Below are 27,242 nucleotides of genomic sequence, written 5' to 3'. Positions count from 1 at the left end.
GGGAAAATTATGTTAGGCAAAACATGAACAACAGTCCTAGAAGGAGTAAACTCAGAAATGAAAAGTTTGGGCTGTATAGAAGGCCTAAATCTAGGCATACTTTAGGGGATAATAACTACAATGGTAAAATATTCTTTTGGGAAAGAAGTGAATTGCCCCAAACCAAGTTTGCTGGATTAGCTGAAATTTATTCTTTTTGAGAGCATTTAGGTCTGCAGAATACTCTTTTTTAGAATTGTTCTGTTTTCCTAAAGGGTTCTATGCCAACAAAAAGTAAAGGCAAGTATCTTAAGTGGCAGAGTCCTCAACAGAAAGTATTTAGATAAAGGTGGTTCATTTCAGCTCTATAAATTGGGTAACTCTACCAGATATCCAGAATAAGCCAATTCCATTCCTTCATTCACTCATGCAGAAAACTGTATGGATCTGAGAGATATTTGGGAGATACACTCTATAGGCTATCTTGATGGATTAAGCTAAGAATGAAAGTTGATAGAAGAGTTACGATCAATTTACCGTACAGCAATTCACTCAGTTGATTGATGGAATTGATCCACTGCATATTTTCTCATGAGTTAAGCATAAACTCATATCAAAATTTTTATGAGCAGGTACTGTTTTTCCATAGTATATTTCTTTAAGGAAGCCTTCTATAAGATCTCCATATAGTTTGGAGACATATATGTGAGTGCAGGAGAATAATAAGAATTATAGTAGAAAACACTAAATTCTAAAAACTTGACAAGTATTTACTCATTTAATTCTCACAGCAGCTATTTTTATGATCCTCACTTTAGAAATCAGCAAACTGAAACAGATTAAATAACTTGTTTGATTACATAGCAAGTAAGTGATGGGAACAGGATCAAATAAGATAGTCCATTTCCAGGGTTCTATACTCTACTATGCAGCCTTCTTGGGTGTAATTTAATACCGGCTATGTTTTTTTGTCTTTCCTCAGTATAATTATCTGCCTCATCTTTGAAATTACATCTGATTGGTAAATGATAGCCTTTTTTTTTTTTTTTCCTGAAGGCAGAGCCAGAGAGTAAGAATAAATAAACTTCTTTGTGAAAATACATTCTTCAATATTAGACACCGGCCAGTCTCAGCTAATTAATTATTGGGGTGTTCCTACTAGTCTAGTACCATAACCATTAGGTCAACTATTAGGGGATCACAGTAAAGAAGGGGTAGAAGAGCAATTCTCAAAAAAATAAACTTTTCAGGAGGAAAATACCTTGGCTAACCTTAAACTGAATTATACATTGGACAAGTCATTCTCAAATCTCACAAAAAACAATATATTAAGCCATTTTCCCCCTGTTGTTCACACTTACTAAAATATAGACAGTTTTTCAAAGATATCTGTCCTGTAAAACTTTTATAAATCATTTTTTAATGGCAGAAAATTATTAAAGCATTTGCTCAGCAAGACAATGGTAGAATTAATATAAAAGATAAATTTAGTTTATGAAAGTCACATTACCTTTGTGGTGTTTTGGAAAGGGGATATCCAAAGTGAAAATGTATGGATAAACTTTATTGCAGAAATGACAAAATTAGAGATTAGCTGCTCAAAGAAAATTTATTGACACTCACCATGTTAGTAAAGAGAAATGCTACAAAATGCCACTTAAACAGATATTTGAAAACATAAAGATGCTGATGTTGTCACAGCAGCTGAGCCAGGTCAACCAAGGAATTTGTAGCTGTTACTTATGTGGTTTGTGACACCAATTAAACAATCTGCAGAAATCCCCTTTCTCTCACAGGGCCCCATAGATTTCCAGCAAGTAGACTGAAATCTCCAGGTCTTTTGGTCAAATTAGAGCTGTTACCATGCATGAGGTTTTACTTAAAGATGTTAAAGATGTTTACTGATCAGGCAAACTTAACATTTCTGTGAACTGGTTTTTGCTTCTGAAAAAAAAGGTACTTATTTCAAGAACTGTAGATATCATTTTAGGCCAATTGTTAGGCTTTTGTTTTGTTTAATGGATTAAATTTGAGGCCAGAACTAAATTGCTCTGTGCAGCTGAGGGGATTTTAGAGGCAGAGAGAGGAAAGAGAGGAGGAGAGACCTTAAGTCAAGAGAAATGAAAGATTAGAGGTTTTGGAGCGAGAACAGAGGTGAGTGGTGACAAATGATAATTTAAATTTTGCTCTGAAGCATAATGTTAAGACAATAAATCTTCCAATGTACTTGGAACTGAGTTTATTATTGGTGGAAACTGACAAAGTCTTGAACCTAGCTGAGTGTGAGCAATGTGAAGGACTCAGTCAAATTCTGGGTACAAAGTCTAGTTACACTTGCTGGAGGAGAGTAGGACCTGAAAGGGAGAACTGTCTCAAAGAGCTGTTGCCTACATCATGCCCCAACTCTTCAGTCTTCCTCTGCCCCCATCACCTCTGCTCAACTGTGCAGCATCCTGTCCACAACTCGCTTCCCCATCACCAGCTTCTTCATTCCCCAAATATCCACTGTCACACTCCTTACCCCAGAGTTTTCAGAGGTGACAAAACTCCTGTGAGCTCTTATACTTATTTATTGCAGTTTATTGCAAAGTAGAATTAGAGCTAGGGACCAGGTTTTGGGTGCCTGAAAATGTAGCAAGTGCAGGCATTGAAGAAAGCGAGGAGCTTTGGGGGAATGTCCCCCACATTTAGTTTTCTCTTTTGCCATTTATCTGTAGATTTATTTTAGATCTTTTAGCTAACAAAGAAAAATATGGTACAATATAGTGGGTAATACCATTTCATTTATATGAACTCACCATTAAAATGAGACTTCCCTAGAATCAAGTCAACTCTCCCCTACTCAACACTGACAGAGCTCTTACCCAGCCATGAGCAGGAACCTTTAAAGATCTAAAGCTGAACATCCCATGAGTTCAGCTCTCAAAAAAATCTACAGGCATTTGTTTTGCACCCAGTAGGCCTCTGTAAATGTTTTTGGAATGACCTCATTAGTAGTTCTCAATATTTTGTCAGACTCCGTAGTTTTAGCATGTGTAACACATTCTGATTGTGATATCTCATCATATGCAATGGTTCTCATTGGGTGGAGGATGGTGCACATCTCCAAAGGGAAATGTCAGAATCTTAAGGCATGTGTAATTGAAATCATATTCTAAATCTCCCCCAATCCCTCTCCTATACCAACACTGATTTTGGTACACCCCTTTTGAATACATTTTTCTCTTCCCATTCTGGGACTTACAAGGCAGAACATAAGTATTCCAACTGCAGTACGAATAAGATGGCTATGCTTATTATGTAAGTGATAGGCTTCTTGGAGAAGGCATTTTAATGGAGTTTTGGAAGATAGGTAGGATTTTAGTAAGCAAAGTGCAGGAGGGGGTGCAATAAGTGCATTCCATGAGGAGGAAAGAACAAGGATAAGGGTAGAGAGAAAGTCCACTGACTTTTCCAGGAGAAGGCAAATGTTCCAGGGTAGAGACATGTGACCGAAGACACATATTTTAAGGGACAGCATCATCAAGGTACGTACTGCTGTTTTCTGAGTACAGCTGGCCAGGGTGAAGCTGGCTCAGATCGTAATCTGTACTTGGCTTGTCTTGACCATGAGCTGATCAAGTCTCCTGCTCTCCCTTTCATGTCCTCTGCATTCATTTAAACGCACAGAAGTGTTCTACTTTTTTTTTTTTTTTTTGTGGTACGCGGGCCTTTCACTGTTGTGGCCTCTCCCGTTGCGGAGCACAGGCTCCGGACGCGCAGGCTCAGCGGCCATGGCTCACGGGCCCAGCCGTTCCGCGGCATGTGGGATCTTCCCGGACCGAGGCACGAACCCGTGTCCCCTGTATCGGCAGGCGGACTCTCAACCACTGCGTCACCAGGGAAGCCCAGAAGTGTTCTATTTTTGACCTAATTCTGTGAACTGGAGATAAGCCATGCCGAACTTTTAAAAAATAAAGTAGTCCCGATGATGCTAATATGCTTACAGGGTTGAAAACTATTGAGTAATACCTTTACAATAAATGAGCGAGTGAATGAATGAATAACACACAAGCACATACTCATTGTGTGAACTGTCACTTAAGCTCTTCTAGGGTTAAGCGATTTTGGTGAATGCCACCTCTTAGAACTTTATAATTCTGATCTTCCAAATGTTCCATTCCATCAAATGCATATTTCTGCTCTACTGCACTAATCATATAATGTAGATTGCTAGCTGAAGAGATTAAATTAGAAATAGGAACAATACAATAAATATATAATATAATATATAATTTAATTTACTAATAATTTAAAATATGATTTAAAATGATTTAAAATAATTTAAAATATGATTATTTTAAAAATTAGTAGCAAGATCTCATTTAAACTGTTAACTTACATTTTTGAACCATAATTAGAAAATGAGTGAGCTCTAGTGAAAATAAGTGAGCTCTAGTTTTTATCTCTGAAAGACTTTGCTTCTCTGTTTGATTACTTGTCTCTTCTGAAATATAAAAGTATGCAAATATTTTCCCAAAACTATGCTTAAACTATCCTGGGAGTTTAGGAGTTATAACATAAAATGCATTATGTTTGGGGACTTCCCTGGTGGCACAGTGGTTGAGAGTCCGTCTGCCAATGCAGGGGACATGGGTTCGATTCCTGGTCTGGGAAGATCCCACATGCCATGGAGCAGCTGGGCCTGTGTGCCACAACTACTGAGCCTGTGCTCTACCGCCTGTGAGCCACAACTACTGAGCCCATGCGCCAGGACTACTGAAGCCCACGTGCCTGGAGCCCGTGCTCCACAATGGGAGAAGCCACGCAACGAGAAGCCTGCGCACGGCAACGAAGAGTGGGCCCTGCTTGCTGCAACTAGAGTCTGCGTGCAGCAACAAAAGAGCCAACGCAGCCAAAAAAATTAATAAGTAAATAAATGCATTATGTTTTATTAAAAGATAATGGAAAGGAGTAACTAAATATTTTGTGAAAAAATATTTATAAACATAACCTTTTAAAGTAATTCAATACAAAGTAACAAGGCATGTTTTTGTTCTTTTCAAAAAATCTATTTTTATTTTCTCTAAGCAACAGACATAAGAGTGAGGTGCGCTATTAGGGACTAATAGGGACTGCTGCCAAATAAAGCAAAAAAAGTCTAGCAAAGCTCTAGATCAGAGTGCAGAGTGATACAGGTCTGTGGGAGTGAAACTACTGCTGTGTAACTGGTTTGGGTGTGATGCTCGGGCTAAAAATTTATTCTTCCCGAGCAGTTTATCATCTATCAGCTCTAAAGATGATTTACTGAGGAAGCCTCTCTAAGTGTCCTAAGGGTTTTGGGAATAGAGTCTGAAGCCCCTCAGCCTTATTTCCTGATGACGCCCAAGGACACGGATCCAGGTTTCCCCCAGAGAAGCAAAGGAGGAAGAGAAGGGTGGCATTCAGATGGGATTACTCCTGATTGCTCCAGTGGTAACTCTCTCACACCATGTTGAAACCAAAAGGAGGAATCAGCCCGATTTAAATAGTGGAACTTTCAAAACGGACAGGACAATCTGTGGGAGTCAGTGTGTGTGTGTGTGTGTGTGTGTGACAACAGTTTCTTACATTTGTCCCTGAAGTTCCCTAAGTTAGACATTGAGTGAAAATGAGAATAAATTGGCTATTTGTTATAGCACTATGTTATAGCACTCAATTTTTAAAAGAGGCCTTTAGGATCCTGTAAGTATTTTCTTGGAAAAAAATAGTTTAACTGAATTAAAGTTCCTAAACATGTCTTAAGATTGCCCTGGACCTTGGTAGAAAATAGAGAAGGTTGTCTCATTTTTTTTTATCTTTAAAACAGATTTCTCTATGATCAAAAATGTCAGTTTCCCTCTGAAACATTTTAAAAAATACTAACCACCCTGAAAAACCTCAAAGAACTTAAAGTTATTTCAATTTGTATCACATGATTCAGTTAGTTTTAAATCATTCAAATTAAATGAAAAATGAACTTCCAATCTTTTTTTTCTTGCAAAGTAGTGAAAAATACTTGATAAATGTTAATTGAGTAATATTGTTTTAAATAAAGTCAATTTAACAATCACACTTTATTTTTAATTTCTCTTTTGAAACAACTGCAAAAGCTGTTTGTCTTGTTGAGCTGATGCTGTGAACTGTTAACTTATCTGGTTTTGTTCCCACTGGTCACCATGGTCCATGCCCATTCAGACAAGTAGACATAGATATTATTAGTGAAGTACCCAGAAACAATGCATACACTCTTAGTCTTCAGATTCATAAGCTACATCCATCAATGGGACAAAGTTTCTTGGAAAATACTTAGTCAAGTTCTATACTTCCCCACTCATACCTCCAGAAGATATCTAGGTTTCTCATTTCCTGGATATGGACTGAGGTTTTTACCAAGAGTAGCAAGAAGGATAAGGGTAGCCTTCAGAATGGAGGTGGCACAGGTTTGACTCATTGTTCCAGTGGCAATTTTTTCCATTCCTATGGAACCAGAGGAAGATGGGAGAGAGAAGAGAGATGGAAGATACAAGAGGGCTAGAAACTTACAGCCTCTGAGACAGGACCCTGGGTTTAGCCAGACCTGTCACATTTTGGGTTATTTCTAAGTGGGAAAGTATGAAAGATTTTATAGATAAATTCAGGCATCTAGGAGTAGAGGAGACCTTGTCTCCTCAGAATTCCCATATCTGGAATTCTGAAAGGTAGCAGCAAGGTAGGTGCTCTCAAGTACAAGGACTGGAGTAGTGGCTATATGGAAGGTCAGGGTAAAGAGCCTGGGAGAACCCTGCAGTCTTCAGTCATATGTAAGGAAGAGCAGCCTGTTCTCAGGCCATGAGAAGCATCAAGAGGAAAGAAGAATGAGAGAGAGTAAGCAGGCTGGGGAGAGCAAAGGTTTGACAGCCTATAATGGTAGAAACAAGGGGTCCCGTGTCAGAAGCAGGAGCTGATAATTGCCAGAAGCAGATGGGAGGGTATAGGTCTGGGAAGATGAGAGGGAGAGTGTCCAGAAGTCAAACAAGGACTGGTACTTATCCCAAATCCATAATACCTCATTAGTCTCTGGGGACTTTGATGTTATCTAAAGAAGAAGGAAAAGGAGGTTAAAAAATCTGAATTTTTCCTCCCCAGTATCCTAAATTGACCAGGCTTACTCTGATTCAATTAAAACATTTGACTGATAAGCTTATGCTTTCTACAAACATGTAACAAAGGGGACTTCAGCTGGAAACTATGTTTGGTCACAGAAAAATAATGGAAGTTACATTATCTGTGCATCTGATTTGTGGCCTAAGAAATAGTATAGTTATATACTATTTGAAAAACTTAAATACTTAATAGTTTTTAAAAATCTACACAGTATTTGGATACATTTCCTTCTGTCTCATGTTTTCTGTCAGGATCCAAGAAAACATCTCTGCTGAATGAGACAACAGCTATTTGGGTCATCATGGATAATTCTCAAAAAACATGGCATTGAGTGGAAAGCTAAACATAAATGAATTTATATGACATGATTCCATTTTCACCAAGTTTTAAAATAAGCAAAACTAAGCTATATATTGTTTAAGGTTATACAAAGGTATAATTATCACAAAATTCAGGGTAGTGATTAGATCATGGAAGGAAGAGAAGGAAAGAAATGATTAGAGAAGGACGTATAGAACTACTTCTATACGTATAGAAGAACGTATAGAATGGCACAATATTCTATTTCTTGGCCTAGATGGTAGGTTTCCTCCCTCTCTCCCTTTCTCTTTTGTTCCTTCTTCCTTTCCTCTGTTCCTCCCTCCCTCCCTCTCTCCCTCTCTCCCCCTCTCTGTCTCTCCTATTTTTTTTTTCAACATATAATTGTTTGAATTTCGAATTCATGACAGTCACTGTTCTAGGAGCTTGGAATACATCAGTGATCAAAACAAACATCCTTGTTCTCATGAACCTTATTTTTAATGGGGTAAGAGAGACAATAAAAATTAAGGCTAATAAGGCAATTATTTATAGACTAGACAGTGTTGTGTTATGGGGAAATAGTTGGTGGGGGTTATCGGGGGCAAGGGAGGAACATGGGTGGAATTTGAAAATTTTTTCCAGGGGAGGAGTCATTCATTGACAAGGTGACAGCTGAAGCTGGACTTGAAAGCAGAGAGGGAGGCAGCTATGTTGTATTTGGGGGAGGGGCGTTTCTAACAATGATGCAGGTACAAAGCTCTTAAAGCAGAAAGGTATCTGACATGTTGTAAGACAGGAAAAAAAAGAACAGTGTGGAGGTCAGTGTGTCTGGAGTAAGGCAAGCGGGTGAGGAGAAAAGAAATGCAAATTGACTCAGCAAGATAAAGGAGGTGAGGGTGGATCACAGAAAGCTTTATAGGCAGCAGTATGTTGCACCAAGACCCAATTGTTACATTTCAGAAATTTTACAAACTATTTGTTAAAACTACTTCTTAAAAGTAAAATTATATAAACTTACAATTAAATAAACTGCATTCAAAAAAAAGGTGATAAATACTCAGAACTCACCATTGCCTAATTATTTTGATACATTTTACTATTATCTGTGTTGCGAGGTTATTTCTACCATATCTGTAAAATGCAAATATATAACATGCACCTTTTCCCAACTCCATGTTTAGAGAAATTATATGGATAGCTTGAAACTGGCCATGGTGGGGATATTCACACAATGGATATCATCAAACTTTCCGAATCGGGGCTCAAATTATTGTTTTATTGATGTCTAACATGGTGGAGATAATGATAAAAATAGAGATTGAATTTAAGACTGTGTCATGTCTATAGCTGCTACATTATAAATAGCACAAAAATTGAGGGAATTTTCTTCCAGCATTCAAATGCCACTAACCAATTAAACAACCAAGAAATCATTTGCATCTCTGATGAACAAGTAAAGTTGATATATGCCTTCTATGTTTTCTAAGTTCTGACATATATTTATGTACTTTCATCTTACTCCTTGATAGAAATGAAAATATCAGTCTGAATGACACCCATTTGTCTGTTGCAACCATAAGTCGACAATGGACACAAGAGTTTGTCAATAATCAGTGAAAGCATTCTGTGATAATCAATTAGCTGTACAGAATTTATAATAGATTATTGTATATTTTATTATTACTTATAAATTATGTGCTACTTATTCTTTATATTAATAAACCTGTATAGTAATAATAAACCTGTATATATACATACATATATATACATATATATGTGTGTATATATACATACTTTTTTTGAACTAGTTGTTAAACTTTGCCAGCATACTACTTCTTTGTAGGCCACTATAATGATTGTCTATTATAAGAATGTACACTTTGTTATTTACTTATAAATAGTGCATATGTTTTTATGTATTCCTTTTCAGTATACTATATTTCACAATTAAAAAAAATAAAAAACTAAATAACTTTAAAACTCCTATGTAAACACTAAGGAAATTGAATCAGCAGATAAAATTATCCCACAAATAAAACACTAGGCTTAATGGTTTTTAAAGATAGTTCTACCAATTTCACATAAGCTCAAGAATTTTAAAACTCCAACTCATTTTATGAGGCTAGTATAACCTCAATACTGAAACTAGACAAGGTCAGTATGAGAAAGAAAAATAACAGCTAATCTCACCCACAAATATAAATTTTATAATGCCAGCCAAAGTAATACATACACTTTTACAAAGTTAATACCTAACAATTAAGTTGGGTTTATCCAAGGAATACAAGATAGTTCAACATTAGAAAATCTATTAATATAATTCACTGTATGAACCAATTAAAAAGAAAAATAGTGAATTATTTTAAAAAGCTACAGAAAAGACATTTGTTAAAACTAAACACTTTATTTTAAATTTATTTTCTTCATATTGATGGGAAATTAACTTCATAAAGAGCAGATCAAAGAAAGTAAGAAATATCACACTTATGCTGAAACATTAAACATCTTCCCTTTAAATTCAGAGACAAGCTGAATGCCATTATCACTTCCATTTCAGATCATTCTGGATAAACTTGCTAGTGCAGTTGACTCAAGAAAAACAATTATAAAAGATATACATTTGGGAAAGGAAAAAACTGTCATTATTTGCAGAAGACAAGTATTCAAAGGCAAATTGGATTTGTATACACCTGCAAGAAATACTCATTCACAAAGTCAATAAAAAATATTAAATACTGATAGAAAATCCAACAAAATATATTCAGAAATTTAAAATATAGTTTTGTTAATTATAAATATTAGGTGATTACATAATATATTATATGCTTAGTATGGTGCCTAACATCTAATATCACTATCAAATATTTTCCATCATCATTACTATTGTTATTATTATCAAAGAAAAATGAGCTTTCTGAGAAACATGAAAGAAGACATAGGAATGATAAGATATATATGAATAGGATGACTCAATACCATAAAGATGACAATTCTCCCCAAACTGATATCAAAGAAATTCTAATCAAAATCCTATTTTTTTCCTTCTTTTTTGGTGGAACAGATGAGCTACTAAGCCAAAAGCAGGTCTCAAAATGCTCAAATGAATAATATTATATTGAACATATTCTATGACTCTCAAGCAATTATGTAGGAAGTAAGTCACAAAAAGAAACTAGAAAACACTGCTATGTTTGAGATTTTTAATACATATTCTAAAATGTCAAGCTTGCCTTAAGCTAGCTCTAGGTTTCCTTCTGGTTCTAAACAGCTGTGATTTGGGCACAGTGCAACTCCAGTAGCATCTCAGTTCCCATGTTGCTTCCTTTTCTCACTTCTTAATCATCTTTGAGCCTAGTATTTTGGGGTCTGAATCAATATCAAATAAATCAGAAAATTACTCAGTACAGTAAAAAACATAGTGCATTCCATTCCAGACTGACCACTCAGATTTCATTCTGGGACATAACTAGTTTTCTCAAGTACACATTCTCTTTGAGAAGATGGAAAAGAAAACAGATCTGGGATTGATTTATGGTTTTTATTCCAATCTAGGTGGATTTGGTGGACCTGGGTCAATTTGGAATTCTTGTGTCTAAAGAAGAACCAGTCTCTCAGGTGACTTACAAAAGCAACTCTTCTGCTTCAAGGGAGAACAGATATTTGTGTTTGCCATTCAGGTACTGTTCTAAACAAAACCTAATCTACTCCAGCTCAGCTTCAGACCAAGGTGTTGCTCATGACGCAGGATGGCAGGCCACCAGTGAAAATGAGTTACTTTTATATGGCACTTTAAAATGTATACATTTCTTTCCTGTATAGGACTTCCTTGGTTGTTAATTGGGGGCATCTCTCACCCACTGGCCATCAGTATAGGCAAATGCACTCTTTTATTTTTTCTCATTTCCTTGGTGCCTTGTTCTCAAAGCTGCATCACAGACATTCAAAACTCTGGAGCATAAATGCAGATTGGTCAGAATTTATGGGAATGTCTGCTCCTTCATTAGGACAAATAGGATTTTCCCAATAATAACATGCACTGAGGGTAAGAAAGTTATGTGATTGGCCTGAGACTCCATAGGTAGAAATAGAAAAGTGACTTTCCTCACCATTTCCCTCCACCTGCCTCACTAGAGGACAGTCACACACCCTCTTAAAATCTCTTGTTTGCTCTTAAGTAATACAGAAAAACATAGAGACTGGGCAGAGACTTAAGATGCTGAGGAAAGCTGAATAGATAATGAAGGCATTTTCCTCACACTAAATGGATAAATTTAACCAAAAACAGTTTGGGTTGGAAGAAAGAATTTTTTCCTTTTTGTGTTTGCCATTCACTGGCTTTACTTTTTGAAAACACACTGTGTCAAAAAGGAATGCATTTACATACAACATTCTTAAACAGATTGTTCTCAGATCCTTAATAGAAGGCTTACTGAATGAAATGACTCTTTAAAAAAGTGTTTTGTTTTATTGATGACCTAGGAGCTACATACCTTGGGGCCTAAGCATCCATACCTTCTACTGCTCTAGGATTAGTGGGATGTTTTTGAGACAACTATGAAATATAGTTTCAGAGCTGGCATGATGATGACCAAACATCCGGGATTCTGCTCAGAACCGTGATGTTTAATCAAGCATCACATAACCTGCTTATTTTCATCTCAATGCAATAAGGAAAACTTCATCTTCAGTATATTTAAAACCATTAATGGGTGATGGCAATGGGAAATTACAATGGCAGTATCTGATACACACTGATTTTAAAATAGATGTCTATTCTAGTTGCTGTGCTTTCACAGCAGATCACATTTTAAAATTTTTTATTATGAAATATTCTATTCATAAAAATGGATATTTACATATATAAAGCATATATGTTAGGTATAACCATAATCACCAAATGAACATGTATGTCTAGAACCCAACCAAAGAAGTAAAATATTACTAACTCCTAAATAAATTCTCCATCCTTTCCCTAGATTCTCCATTCTGAATATTTTCCCCATCATTCTTTAGTTTTATCATGTGTGTATTCTAAAACCTATTATTCAGTTTTTAGTTTTTTTAAACTTTCTATAAATGGTATCTTGCTATATTACAGCAGCTTGCATATTTTGCTTAATATTATTTGTGTCTTTCATCCCTGTTGATATTCACAGTGAAGTTTTATTTTTCTTAACAGCTGTATGCTGGTTCATAATATGAATATGAATCACAGCTTATGAATTCATTTTACTGTTGTTTGCAGATTTTTTGCACTCATGAACAATGCTGCAATGGATGTTTTGCTCATGTCTTCTGATGCACATGAGCAAAAGTCTCTCTAAGGTAAAAATACAGAAGTGAGATTGTTGGGAAATATGGCACGTGCATCTTCAGCTTTGCTAGAGAATGCCAGTGTTCTGCAAAATGACTATAGGAATGTACATATACACAATTAATGTGTAAGAAAACCGAAAACTGGCATCATTCTTGACTCTTCTCTAGATTTCATATCGCACTTCTAATCTATTAACAAATTCTATCAGTTCTATTTTCAAAATATGTCCAGAATCCAATCTCTCTTTGCTATCCCTTCCTACTTATGCTTACTTGGATCATGTATCCAGAATTTAGACACTCTCCCTCCACCACTACCACCTGATCTGAGCCTGCATCTTTGTTCTGGGTTATTAACAACAGCCTCTTCCTTGCCTCCTTTTTTTTTTTTCTTCCATTTTTGCCTACGAAACATAATATTTTCCATTCTGTAGCCAAGTAATCCCTTTAAATTTTCAGTTCATTTCTTTTTTTTTGCAGTACGCGGGCCTTTCACTGCCATGGCCTCTCCCGTTGTGGAGCACAGGATCCGGACGCGCAGGCTCAGCGGCCATGGCTCACGGGCCTAGCTGCTCTGCGGCATGTGGGATCTTCCCGGACCGGGGCACAAACCCGTGTCCCCTGCATCGGCAGGTGGACTCTCAACCACTGCGCCACCAGGGAAGCCCCAGTTCATTTCATTTTTACTTTTCTTCTTCAAAATCATACATAAGGTTTTCCTATCTCTCTTGGACCCAAACCAATGATGTGACATCATGTTACCCATTGAACACATTGCCTACATTATTCCCACTTGCCCAATTTCCCTGTTTCACTTGCCTCCTGTTATTTCTTGCATGTCAGCCAAGCTCCACATCCCAGATATTGTGCTAGTCATTTCCTCTTTCTGAAAACTTATTCCCCCACCTCTTATGCCAGACCTCCCCATAAGTCTTTCTAACCTCCTCCATGTATTTATTTACATTATCACTTTCTCAGTAAAGCCTTTCCTAGCCACCTTATTTAAAACTTCAATCCTGCTCCTAATTCCCATTCTTTCATGAAGGTAGGTATTATTGTCTCTTTAGTTTTTTACTGTATCCCAGAAGCACAGTAAATAATAATTACAATAATAAAAGCCAACTCATGTAGTAGCTACTATTTTAGGTACTTGTAAGCAGATTACATAAATCAACTCATTTAATTCTCCCAAAAACCGATGTGGAGAGAGAGGACTTCCTGTTAGAGTGATGTAAAGAGGCCGAGGGTGTCCTCTCCACAGAAAACAAGTAAACAGTTGGAAAACATTAACAAAAACAACTATTCCATCACACCAGAAATCAATCAAGGCAACACAACACTCTGAGAAGGATTTATTGAAAATTTTCTGGAGATTCAGGTAAGAACAAGAGGAACCTGTGACCTTCTTGCCTGGAGCTACTCCCAACCTCCTCCACCAACCCCAGCTTGAGAGTGGAAAACAGCTTTGCTGCCAGAGGAGGTAGACTCAGTTTGGGTTGGGACAAGAGGGAAACAAAACCCTGTTTTCTCCAACATAAAGTGGTGGATTTAGTTTAGAATAAATGGGGAAAACCCACAGCTTTGCAAGCCTGAGATTGTGGTCCAAGTTTGGGGTAACTGGTAGACCAGCAGGATTTAACAGAAAAATCCTAGCAAAGAGCCCTGGAAGGGCTGAGATAGCTCTCCACTGATTATCTGAGGAACATCTCTGACTGGCTGAGGAAGAACCTTGAGAGGGTCTTCCTGCACTAGTTTGATTTTTCAAAACAATGTTAGAAAGCAGTCTCATATTCTTGAATTTCAAGAAGATGTTTTAAATGTTAATTATTAAATATAAAATCTGTATTTCTAAAACTTTAAAAAAATATCAGTTACAAAGTTTTCTAAGGTTTTTGTGTTATTTGGTGGAAAGGTAAAATTATTGGTTAACCTCTTTGTTATTTACTATTGATTATACATTTAAAATCTTCTAATTAATTATGAGAATAATAGGAATAGAGTGCAAATGTTTCAAACCATAAAGGAAATAAATTAGGATAGAACAAAAACTTAAGCAGTAAAAATGAAGGCAAGAAAAGTGGGGAAAAAAATAGTAGATTAGGACTATCCCTCTGAATTAAAAAAATGGACGGATATTGAATTTTCTTGAATGTTCTTTCTGCATCCTTTGAGACGCATTTTTCACCTTTTATCATTAATATGGTGAATTGCAGTAATAGAATTTTTAAATGTAAAATCAAATTTGCACTTCTGGCATAAACCCGATGTGGTAATAAATTCAGTCTGCAAACCTATGACTTCAGTAGAGGTAAACAGGTGCCCTCAGGAGAGATTGTGGCTCCAAAGTTTCCTTATTTCTCTGAATTTCTGTGTTATCTTTATTTGGACAGGTCCTAAGGGTGTCAATTTCTTTTCAACAATATTTTATCCAGCATTGTTAGTTGTTTTTACCATATTTCTTTAAGTTTATCTAGATCACCATTGCATTGGAAATAGAAACCAAGTGTACAATTTTATAAATAATGAAAATTGGGCATTATTTGCTTTATTCAAACTATGTGTACTCTACACAAATACCCCTTGGAAATTATATTATCAAAATACTTTATAATTTTAATTTGCTTAAAGCCAGACTTCCTGTGCTCAAATCTTGGTTCTACATTTTCTAACTGCAGAACTAAGTTATTATTACTCAATTCCAGAAATGTAAGTTGAAAACTTTATGCAAATCTAAAATTTACCTCTGTGTGCAACACAACATTCAATAGATCACAGTGCCAGAAAGTTTATTAGAAAGGGAGCAATTGTAGCCCTAATACAATTTTGACACAATGTTTTCTTTTATGACAAATAGGTGCCAGGTGATGGGTTGATATTTGGGGTTCACTGTTGTTCATTTTAGTTAAAACTTTCTTAGAACAGAGTGTATCTTGGTCAATTGGATTCTTTGGATTTGTTGAAGATAAATATTTCAAGTCAATTTTTTCAAACTTTCTTGAAAGATATGGGAGAGTAAAATAGGAGGGAGTGGGAAAAACCTTGGGGTAAAGAATCAGTTTTGACTCTAGTGCTTAGAAGCTGTGTGATCCTCGGTTTCCAAACATATAAAATGGGGATAATACTTTCTACTTCACAAGGTTGTAGGAGAAAATAGGACAATACGTCTAAAATGCCTGGTACATAGGAGGGGTTTCAGAAATCTTGTTTCCCTCCTCTCTTCCCTTCATTGCTGAAAATCTAATATATTCATTCATTTTCCTTTCTGAATGAATATATTCAAAGTGAAGTTTAAGTATTCATTCATTCTTTCATTCAAAACCACATTCAGTAAATAATTTTACAGAACCTGTAGTATGCCAGGGACATGCCAGCTCTGAGAAATAATGACAATACAATAGATATTGTTCCTGTTTTCAAACAGCTTATGGTCTAGCGATTTATATCTTATAGTGCTTCAGGGTCAACATCATGAGTATAATTTGTTCATATAGAGGGGAAATTCTAGTCACTTGAAGTCTCCAGTTAGATGGGTTTGAAAATGTTTTAGTATGGTCATCTGGATCTTGTATTGTGTGATGTTTTTTATTGAGTGACAATAATGTATCATTACAAAGACCCTTCGTAAGGGCCAGGAATAACTATATAATTGCAAGGCGCAGTGCCAAATAAAAATAAGGCCCCTGGCTCCAAATTTTTTAAGAATTTCAAGATGATGATACTAGAGTATTTAATTATGCATAGGGCCATTCTGAGTGGGGGGTGGGGGAGGAACTGTGTGATCACACAGGTTATACATCGAGGAAGTGGTCCTTGTAATGGCTGTATAGAGCCACAAATGTTTGGGAAACTCTGTTTCCTTTCAACTAAGATCAGACTTAAGTGGCTGGGAGAACACAAGTTACAGACTCAGATGAAGGCATTAGATTGGTATTTTTAAAAGTTTTCTAATAGCAGAGGTGGAGAAATAATGCAGCCCCATCCAGGATTAACTAACTATTTAATTAAACAAATATTTACTGAGTGCCTGTGATATGCCCAGCACTGTACCAGGAGCTGAGGAAACCCTGGGAAACACGGTAGACCACGACCCGACTTTTGAGGATTGTACGTTCCCATGTGGAAGACAGAGGATAAGGAAAGGAATAAATCAACATCATTGATTATGGACTAGTGATACCACTTTGAAATGACTAAACTGGGTTTGAATAGGGGAAACCAGGACAGAGGACATTACTTTTAGTGGTCAAGGAGGGTCTTTTTGGTGGGCGGCCGAGCATGGGGTTTTAGGGCACTGCATTTGTAGAGAAAGAATGAATTTCAGCTCCTTCACTTACTAGTTGTGGGATTTGAGGCCAGTCACATAACTGTCCTCTGCCTCAGTTTCCTTATCTGTAAAATGGGAATGATAACAGTAAGATCCATGTGAGAATTTAAAAAGTTATTAAGTACTGTGTTTTTCAAATTAGAAATAAAATACAGATTGCAGAGGGAGGAACACTCCAGCCAAGGAATGAATCAGCCAGCCAAGAAGGAATCAGCCTTGCAAAAGCTCCAAGAGGAGAATTCCTGGCTGAAGAAACAATCATTGCAAAGGCCCCGGGGTATTATAAGAACCTGCCAGAATGCCACTGTGCAGGGAGTATAAAGCATGAGAGAGATAGGTCTATGGGATGCAGCATGAAAGGAGATGGGCCAGATGTGGAATTTGAAAGCTAATTTCCTGCATGAAGGATAATGACTGATACTAACTCACATGCCTTGGAAACCAAATAGACTAATTAATCTGAATAAAAAACATGTCAGAAATACAGAGCTAGCCTCCCATTTGTTTTCTTTGGTAGCCGATTACAAACGATTCTCCCAACTCATCCGTGAACCTGTCAGCCAAAGAAGTAACTTAGCAAAGCTGAAAAAAACATATACTCAAATCTCTAACACTAAGTGTTGCATTCCTAATGCAACACAAAATTACTTGGAAAGCCTAAAACACAGGATCAAAAGCACCTCTAGAAATGAACAGGACGTTACTGCGTCACATAAAGTCTTGTCGCTCTTTTATTGTCCCATCCTTCACATCCACTTCACTGCCACCCATGTCAATACTTCTGCAGCCCACATGGCACAAACAGAGCAGAATATCTTTTTATTTAACATACAAACCAATTTTCTTGAGTAGTCAAAGGGTAGCTAAATTCTAAACACCTCCAAGGGCTTGCATATTTTATAAAAGCAGAAATCTAGGGGGAAAAAATCCAATATCTCAGAGGAGGAGTTAGGACAGAGAGAGATGGCAGTAAGCCTTCATAAACAACCGTACCTTGAGCAGCTAATTCTTTCCACCTCTCTTTGTTCTGCTGGATGATGTCCGCCAGGTTGTTTTTGAAGCTCTTCAGGTCCACGCTTGCAAGGGAGTAGTCTGGGGAATAGGTTCCATCATTCATGGTGCCTTTCATATTTGATCGTCTAGAGGAATGAGAAAGATGTGATAACATAAAAGTGCTTGAGCTAATAGTAACCACCAAAGAAAACAGGAAATACCAAGGGCAGTATATGGGATGAGGAAGCAAAGCCTGAAACACGTTACAAAACCAGCTACAGAAGCAGGAAGGCAGCTGCTCAGGCCCAGTTTTGAGCACCTGTCAGAGCTGCTCACCTCCTACCTTCCTCCCCTCATGGAGAGGGCCAGGCTCTGTTGGGATTCCCAGAGCAGCAGGTCAGGCCCACATGTATTATGGGGTGCGGGTGGGTGAGGCCTAATTAGAGCAGCAGAACCTTGAGATGAGCTGACTTAGTGGTGAGTCCACTGGTGAGCAGCACAGCGGCATCACCGTTCTGGAGCTAAAAGTGGGGTAATGGTCCCTGCCCTTCGGTCACCATTTAATCTCTAGGATAATGTGGATCTTTCTCAGGTAGAACATTCCCTCAGTTTCCTCATTAGGGCAACATTTAGGAAATGTTGGTATGTTATTTGGAAGAACTATGTGTTCAGATGGACAAGAATTTAGCATAATTTTTCTGCAACTGGAAGTTTTAAATAACATCCCTTAACACATTTATCATTGAAAAAAATCTAGATTGAAATATTTTAAGTTACATGTTATACAGATCCACTGTATTCATGTCATCTAAAAGGCTAACTTTGATGTAGGCATCTTTCTAGACATACAATTGGGCTGTGATTGATTTGTTAGCAAGCCAACACAATGCCCGTCTCCCAACTGCCCACCACTATCAGACATGTTACTATATACAGGACATAATTCATACATTTTAATGAAAATTAAAATAATATTTATTCTCTTGAGTATTGAATACAATTCTGTTATACTCCTTAGTACTTTGATATTTTTTGTAGTGGACATCAAATTCCTAATTTCAAAGGCAGGTGCAATATATTGCAGAGCCATTAGGTGGCAATACTACCTAATAATTCTTCTAAGAATTTCTTGCCTAATGTAAAGAATAATAAAGAATAATAATAATCATAAGTAAAAAGGAAAAGATGCAAAAAAGAAAACATCAAACCTGCTTGCTCCATAGGAAGGAGTTTTGGTTTTTGAGTCTTCCTCTATAAGAGGAATAATAATTTTCTCTGTTGAGTCTGTCAGAAGAGAAAATGTCGGCTCTACTATGAAATCAATGAAACCTACAAAAGCAAAAACATAAATAAATATATATTCAAGTGTTACAATTTCCTGAATCCTAACATTAGTAATAATGCAGAGATTCTGATGCTCCTGATAACAAGTTTCAACTACAACATTGGTTCAGCTTACCCCTTGCGATTTTTTTTTTTTTCCTGTATGCGGTCCTCTCACTGGTTGCGGAGCACAGGCTCCGGACGCGCAGGCCCAGCGGCCACGGCTCACGGGCCCAGCCGCTCCGCGGCATGCGGGATCCTCCCGGACCAGGGCACAAACCCGTGTCCCCTGCATCGGCAGGCAGACTCCCAACCACTGCGCCACCAGGGAAGCCCATTGCAATTATTTTTAATCCAATAACACAATCTTTAGAGAGAGTTTAACTGTTCTACAAAATCATCTCTCAAGCAGTGGAAGTGATACAATTTAAGCTTGCTAACTCAAGTGTATTGGGTTTCCTACTTAATATTCAGCCTCATCTTATTGTTAACAATAATTTCAGATCTAACCAGAGTCAATCTATTTTCCTCTGTTAATGAGAGGGATCACTCTTCTTTCTGAAAGGTCTTCACTTGTTCGTTGAATTTTATTATTGACTAACAAGAAATAATATGTAAGCTCCAAAGAAACTAAATAATTGAAGTTTTTTTCTCAAGCCACAGGAAGGCAACCACTTTTTTTCTCACACTGTATCAGTCAGAGCTTTCTGCCAGTGTGTTAATATTTCAAATTGCTGTTTATTATTCCCAGGATGTAAAGCTTTAAGTTCTCAGTGTGTGGGCGTATTCTGTTAAATCAGAACAGAGAACAGCATTAATCCCGCTACTTTGAGATGACAGGATTGAATAAAGAATTTTACATTGAAAGTACTCATCAAACTAGAAAATGACACACACAGAGAATGGGGCACGGCCCTTTAGGGAGCATTTACCACCTGTGTTTAGGTGGAGGAGGAGACAAGCTCTGTGTACATTCAACACCCGAGGTCCCAGGAGAGGTGTGGTGCTGGAAATCAAGCACTTGTTGCCTTAAACACAACACTACCATCTGAATATAAGAGAACACTGCGGGGATGCTTTTTAAATGATAGTGTCCTGGGAAATATCTATATTTAAAAAGTATCCTATCCATCAGAAACTTGGATAAAGTAATTCACATTTTAAGTAATTGTATTCACCGTAGCATACATTAAGATGCATTTTTTTTTTTTTTTTTGCAGTACGCGGACCTCTCACTGTTGTGCCCTCTTCCGTCGCGGAGCACAGACTCGGGACGCGCAGGCTCAGCGGCCATGGCTCACGGGCCCAGCCGCTCCGTGGCATGTGGCATCTTCCCAGACCGGGGCACGAACCCCTGTCCCCTGCATCGGCAGGCGGACTCTCAACCACTGCGCCACCAGGGAAGCCCTAAGATGCATTTTTAATTCAAAAATTTCAATAGTTTTGTGTTTGAATTGATGACTTCAAGTTGAGTCAATGTTAATTGACCACCAGGGTGTTCTTTCACGTTTTGTCTATGGTTTTAAATGCCTGGGATCTAGAGACTATCAAATGAGTCACCTCTACTAACATGACAGCAATTTACATTACGGCAATAAGCCTCACACACTTCTATTCTTCTCAGCTTGCCCAAGGAGGTCCTTAACCTGACATATTCACAACTTCTAAACTATAAGAGTCACCTGTGTTACGGTAGCTAGGAAAACAGCTGTTGGAACGTGGGTAGGAAGAGGGGAAAGGTGAGAGTAAGAAGCTTTCTGACAGCTGACCACCACTTTGTAGGAGGTGGTACCAGACCAACTAGAGAGGTAAGGCAGTCATCCTTATATTTATTGATCATATAGATCAGTAATGAAGATGCTGGCCCAGGGAATAACTATTACAAATATATGAACCATGCAGCATAGCAATAATATGTTTTAATCATGGGCTGGACTTAAAGTCTCCAATATAAGCACAAATGAAAAGGATAAATATGGTTGGGAGCAATATCATTTTACAGATTTCCTGTTGTTGGCTTCCCTATTCATATCATAAGAATTTTTTTCCCAAAAGAATATGAGCTAGTATATTAAGAATATTATGCAAACAGTGATAACAGATATATTAATATTTTCATTGGATTGTCCTAAATACAAAGGATTAAATTACAGAAAATAATCAGCAACAAAACAAGAAATGCTGTCTCTTGCAAAAGAAGAAAGTCCTCTATTTTGTAAAAGGATTACAAAGAGAATAACAATTATTCACTAATACTGCTTTATTGAGTTCATTTTGTGAGAATGTTTCAAAATTCTTCATTCACCACCATATAGATCAGTCTAAAGATCAAATTCATCATGAATATGGAGTGAGGTTTTCATGGGTGAACAACATCATGTATCCATTTGAAAACTGACAGGCACACACCCGCTCTCCACAACCACCAATCCTCAGTATTACCTATTTGGGACTGCGCCACCATCGTTGACTTCCGATCACAAAGTGGGGAAAATGGAAGCCCTAATTCAGCTTCTTTATCTCCCTGCGGAAAGGAAAGCCCATTAGTACAGACTTGGTGTGGAGAAACTAAAAGCAGCTTAGATAAAAAGGCTTAAAAAGCTGCATATTTTATTTCTTAATTAGCATTGTGTATTTATCACAAAACAAAAAAGCTATTGTTCAAGTTCATATAATTTTACTCACATGGTCTCCTTTTGGGGATATGTTGCATATGGCACACATTGCAGAAGTAAAAAAACATGAACATTTTCAGCACCTAGAGACTCCACATTGGTATTACAACCCCTTGATTATAAAGAGACAAACCTTTGCTCTTTGGAATTTTCTAAAGTCACCATAAAATAGTCATCTCGGTGTGTTATTTGGCATTTAATTAACAATCCATCTCATGGATTTTTCTGCTTCATTTTTCCATGTCAAATACATCAGCAGACCTTCAGTAACAAGAATTCATGATTGGATGGCTTTTTAAATTTAAAAGTGTACGAGCATTTTGAAACGTCTTTTTACTTATTAACCAAGTTTTACTGAATCTCCTACAGCAAGTAATGAGGAATATCTGCAACATTCTTACATTCTGTGTGCATAGATTTTATTTTAATGTATTCTTCTCAGAGAAAATTGAAATGTCAATGATTTTTTATTATTTGGTCTTATCAATTGTAGATTGAGCACAAAGGTTAAAGAATTCCATTTTTGTTTGGGTTTAACATCATAATTAGATTTTCATTTCCTGAAATAAAGGTGGCTGCTCTGGACAAAGCTTTATTATGATAAGGTTTATCAAACATTGGTTCTTTGCATTCAAGATGTGCTCACAAAGAAAAAGGAGGTAGGATACTTCACTTGCCCCATTCACTTCAACTACCCAGACATTTGAAAGAATGCTTTGGGTTCTATTTTCTCCTAATCTGTTGGTTGTATACCTTCATGGGGTACACTGGCCTTGCATAAGACCACAACTTAGAATATATGGTTGAGATCAGGGGACAAAAGGGAGTGGCCTTTACTTTGTAGCAGAGCCCATATTACAAGGCAAACCTGTCTGAGAACTTCAGTTTCCTTTGCTTCCTCTAGCAGCTTTTCATCATGATCTTTACAACTTTATGTCAACATGTGGCTTTAAAGTTTTTATTGATGATGTTTTCTAGTGCATTTACGCTAAACTATGCCTCTGATTAGAAGGGAGAGAAAGTTTGAAATGAGAATTGCTCGGAAAAATCTAGATACAGTCACCAAAGAAGTAGGCAAAGTAGCTACAAATAGGAATGTTTCACTATGTCATGACTTAGAGAAAATAGGGCAAGAATTTCTGTGACCTCTCCCAGCAAGCCTCACCATTCCCCAAGAGAATAACATCCATTCCATTTGGAATTAATATTTATACTTGGCTTAAGGGACAGATGCGGGGGGGGGGGGCAGAAATTACTGTGTCATTAGCCTTGGAGTCACAAGACACAGAGCTAAATCACTGCTGTTCAACAGGCTGTCTCTGTTACTTCAGACACATCACAGACTTTGCCGAAATGAATTCTCCTCTCTTACCCAACTCAGTGATTTCAGTTGACTTGTTTTTAAGAATAAGGATATAATAGTATCTACCTAATAGGGTTATCCTGAGGTTATCTAAGATAATTTATGTGAAGCCTAAGGACACTGACTAATATATAGTCAATAGTCATTACATGTTAGCTAATAAGAATCATAATTCATAATACTAGCTAAAACACAGAGCTGTGCAAATTAGAGGTATTTATGAAGTCTAATGCACATCTTGGATGGTATTAAACCACAAGGAAAAGGATTACTACTTTTCCTTGTGGAAGGCAAGAGGCATTGGCTTTTCCCCTCTTTATTCTATATGGAATTGACATAAGAGGAATTCTACTTTTGAAACACTAATTTGTTGGCAGTGTGGGAGATGGCTTGGGGTAAGTTAAGGGTGAGGCTTGTGCTTCAAACCTGAATGAAAAGGAGACTTTGGGGCCACTAACAGAAATAAGATGATCTGGATGAGGGCTTGATTTAAAGACTATTATGAATTTGATTTTAACATGTTGAGAATAAAGTGAAAGAATAATATTAATAACTTGCTAAAATATAGATGATATCACTATTATTAAAGTAGAAATAAGGCTACTTATAGACTTCATGGGAAATATGATATTGGGGATTCCTTTTTTTTTAATTTAATTAATTTTTTTATACAGCAGTTTCTTATTAGTCATCTATTTTATACATATTAGTGTATACATGTCAATCCCAATCTCTCATTTCATCCCCCCCACCCCACCCCGTGCTTTCCCCCTTGGCATCCATATATTTGTTCTCTACATCTGTGTCTCTATTTCTGCCTTGCAAACCAGTTCATCTGCACCATTTTTCTAGATTCCACATGTATGCGTTAATATATGATATTTGTTTTTCTCTTTCTGACTTACTTCACCCTGTATGACAGTCTCTAGGTCCATCCACGTCTCTACAAATGACCCAATTTCATTCCTTTTTATGGCTGAGTAATATTCCATTGTATACATGTACCATATCTTCTTTATCCATTCTCCTGTCTATGGGCATTTAGGTTGCTTCCATGACCTGGCTATTGTAAATAGTGCTGCAGTGAACATTGGGGTTCATGTGTCTTTTTGAATTATAGTTTTCTCTAGGTATATGCCCAGTAGTGGGATTGCTGCATTATTTGGCAATTCTATTTTTAGTTTTTTAAGGAATCTCTATACTGTTCTCCACAGTGGCTGTATCAATTCACATTCCAAACAGTGCAAGAGGGTTCTCTTTTCTCCACACCCTCTCCAGCATTTGTTGTTTGTACATTTTCTGATGATGCCCATTCTAACCAGTGTGAGGTGATACCTAACTGGAGTTTTGATTTGGATTTCTCGAATAATTAGTGATATTGAGCAGCTTTTCATGTGCTTCTTGGCCATCTGTATGTCTTCTTTGGAGAAATGTCTGTTTAGGTCTTCTGCCCATTTTTTGATTGGGTTGTTTGTTTTTTTAATATCGAGCTATATGAACTGTTTATATATTTTGAACATTAATCCTTTGTCCATTGATTTGGTTGCAAATATTTTCTCCCATTCTGAGGGTTGTCTTTTCGTCTTGTTTATAGTTTCCTTTGCTGTGCAAAAGCTTTTAAGTTTCATTAGGTCCCATTTATTTATTTTTGTTTGTATTTCCATTACTCTAGGAGGTGGGTCAAAAAAGATCTTGTGTGATTTATGTCAGAGTGTTCTTCCTATGTTTTCCTCTAAGAATTTTATAGTGTCCAGTCTTACATTTAGGTCTCTAATCCATTTTGAGTTTATTTTTGTGTATGGTATTAGGGAGTGTTCTAATTTCATTCTTTTACATGTAGCTGTTCACTTTTCCCAGCACCAGTTATTGAAGAGACTGTCTTTTCTCCATTGTATATCCTTGCCTCCTTTCTCATAGATTAATTGACCATAGGTGCATGGGTTTCTCTCTGGGCTCTCTATCCTGTTCCATTGATCTATATTTCTGTTTTTGTACCAGTACCATATTGTCTAGGTTACTGTAGCTTTGTAAAATAGTCTGAAGTCAGGGAGTCTGATTCCTACAGCTCGGGTTTTTTTTTTTTCTCAAGATTGCTTTGGCTATTTGAGGTCTTTTGTGTTTTCATACATATTTTAAGAGTTTTTTGTTCTAGTTCTGTAAAAAAAATGCCATTGGTAATTTGATAGGGATTGCACTGAATCTGTAGATTGCTTTGGGTAGTATAGCCATTTTCACAATGTTGATTCTTCCAATCTAAGAACATGGTATATCTCTCTATCTGTGTCATCTTTAATTTCTTTCATCTGTGTCTTATAGTTTTCTGAGTACAAGTTTTTACCTCCTTAGGTAGGTTTATTCCTAGGTATCTTATTCTTTTTGTTGCAGTCGTGAATGGGATTATTTCCTTAATTTATCTTTCTGATCTTTTGTTGTTAGTTTATAGGAATGCAAGAGATTTCTGTGCATTAATTTTGTTTCCTGCTACTTTACCAAATTCATTGATTAGCTCTAGTAGTTTTCTGGTGGCATCTTTAGCTTTCTGTATGTATAGTATCATGTCATCTGCAAAGAGTGACAGTTTTACTTCTTTTCTGATTTGGATTCCTTTTATTTCTTTTTCTTCTCTGGTTGCTATAGCTAGGACTTCCAAAACTATGTTGAATAATCGTGGTGAGAAGGGACATCCTTGTCTTGTTCCTGATCTAGAGGAAATGCTTTCAGTTTTTCACCATTGAGAATGCTGTTTGCTGTGGATTTGTTGTATATGGCCTTTATTATGTTGAGGTAGGTTCCCTCTGTGCCCACATTCTGGAGAGTTTTTATCATAAATGGGTGTTGAATTTTGTCAAAAGCTTTTTCTGCGTCTATTGAGATTGTCATATGGTTTTTATTCTTCAATTTGTTAATATGGTGTATCACATTGATTGATTTGTGTATGCTGAAGAATCCTTGTATCCCTGGGATAACTCCCACTTGATCATGGTGATATGATCCTTTCAATGTGTTGTTGGATTCTGTTTGCTAGTATTTGTTGAGGACTTTTGCATCTATATTCATCAGTGATATTGGTCTGTAATTTTCTTTTTCTGTAGTACCTTTGTCTAGTTTTGGTATCAGGGTGATGGTGGCCTCGTACAATGAGCTGTGAGTGTTCCTTCCTCTACAATTTTTTGGAAGAGTTTGAGAAGGATGGGGGTTAGCTCTTCTAAATATTTGATAGAATTCACCTGTGAAGCCCTCTGTCCTGGACTTTGTTGGAAGATTTTAAATCACAGTTTCAATTTCATTACTTGTGATTGGTCTGTTAATATTTTCTACTTCTTCCTGGTTCAGTCTTGGAAGGGTATACCTTTCTAAGAATTTGTCCATTTCTTCCAGGTTGTCCATTTTATTGGTATAGATTTGCTTGTAGTAGTCTCTTATGAGGCTGTGTATTTCTGTGGTGTCAGTTGTAACTTCTCCGTTTTCATTTCTAATTTTATTGATTTGGGTCCTCCTCCTCTTTTTCTTGATGAGTCTGGCTAATGGTTTATCAATTTTGTTTACCTTCACAAAGAACTAGATTTTAGTTTTATTGATCTTTGCTATTGTTTTCTTTGTATCTATTTCATTTATTTCTGCTCTGATCTTTATGATTTCTTCCCTTCTACTAACTTTGGGTTTTGTTTGTTGTTCTTTCTCTACTTCCTTTAGGTGTAAGCTTAGATTGTTTGAGATTTTTTTTGTTTCTTGAGGTGCGATTGAATTGCTATAAACTTCCCTCTTAGAATTGCTTTTGCTACATCCCATAGGTTTTTGATCATCTTGTTTTCATTGTCATTTATCT

The 27,242-nt window shown here is 36.9% G+C and overlaps 1 protein-coding gene across 1 annotated transcript in view; it reads right to left on the bottom strand.

Moving 5' to 3' along the window:
• Nucleotides 1-27,242, bottom strand: part of PDE1A (phosphodiesterase 1A) — a 259,694-nt gene that overhangs the window by 16,634 nt on the left and 215,818 nt on the right. Inside the window, exons 11-13 of the mRNA XM_022567198.2 lie at nt 21,821-21,902; nt 19,264-19,384; nt 18,056-18,201 (exon numbers count right to left, since the gene is read on the bottom strand). Coding sequence (XP_022422906.1) covers nt 18,056-18,201; nt 19,264-19,384; nt 21,821-21,902 — 349 coding nt within the window. The remainder of the gene's footprint in view (nt 1-18,055; nt 18,202-19,263; nt 19,385-21,820; nt 21,903-27,242) is intronic.

The sequence above is a fragment of the Delphinapterus leucas genome, chromosome 8 (assembly GCF_059928025.1).
Source record: "Delphinapterus leucas isolate spDelLeu-1000000601 "Yukka" chromosome 8, BTC_Dleu_Yukka2, whole genome shotgun sequence".
Classification (NCBI taxonomy): Eukaryota; Metazoa; Chordata; class Mammalia; order Artiodactyla; family Monodontidae; genus Delphinapterus; species Delphinapterus leucas.
Note: the sequence above shows the minus strand (reverse complement) of the source record. Positions and strands in the feature narration are given on the sequence as shown.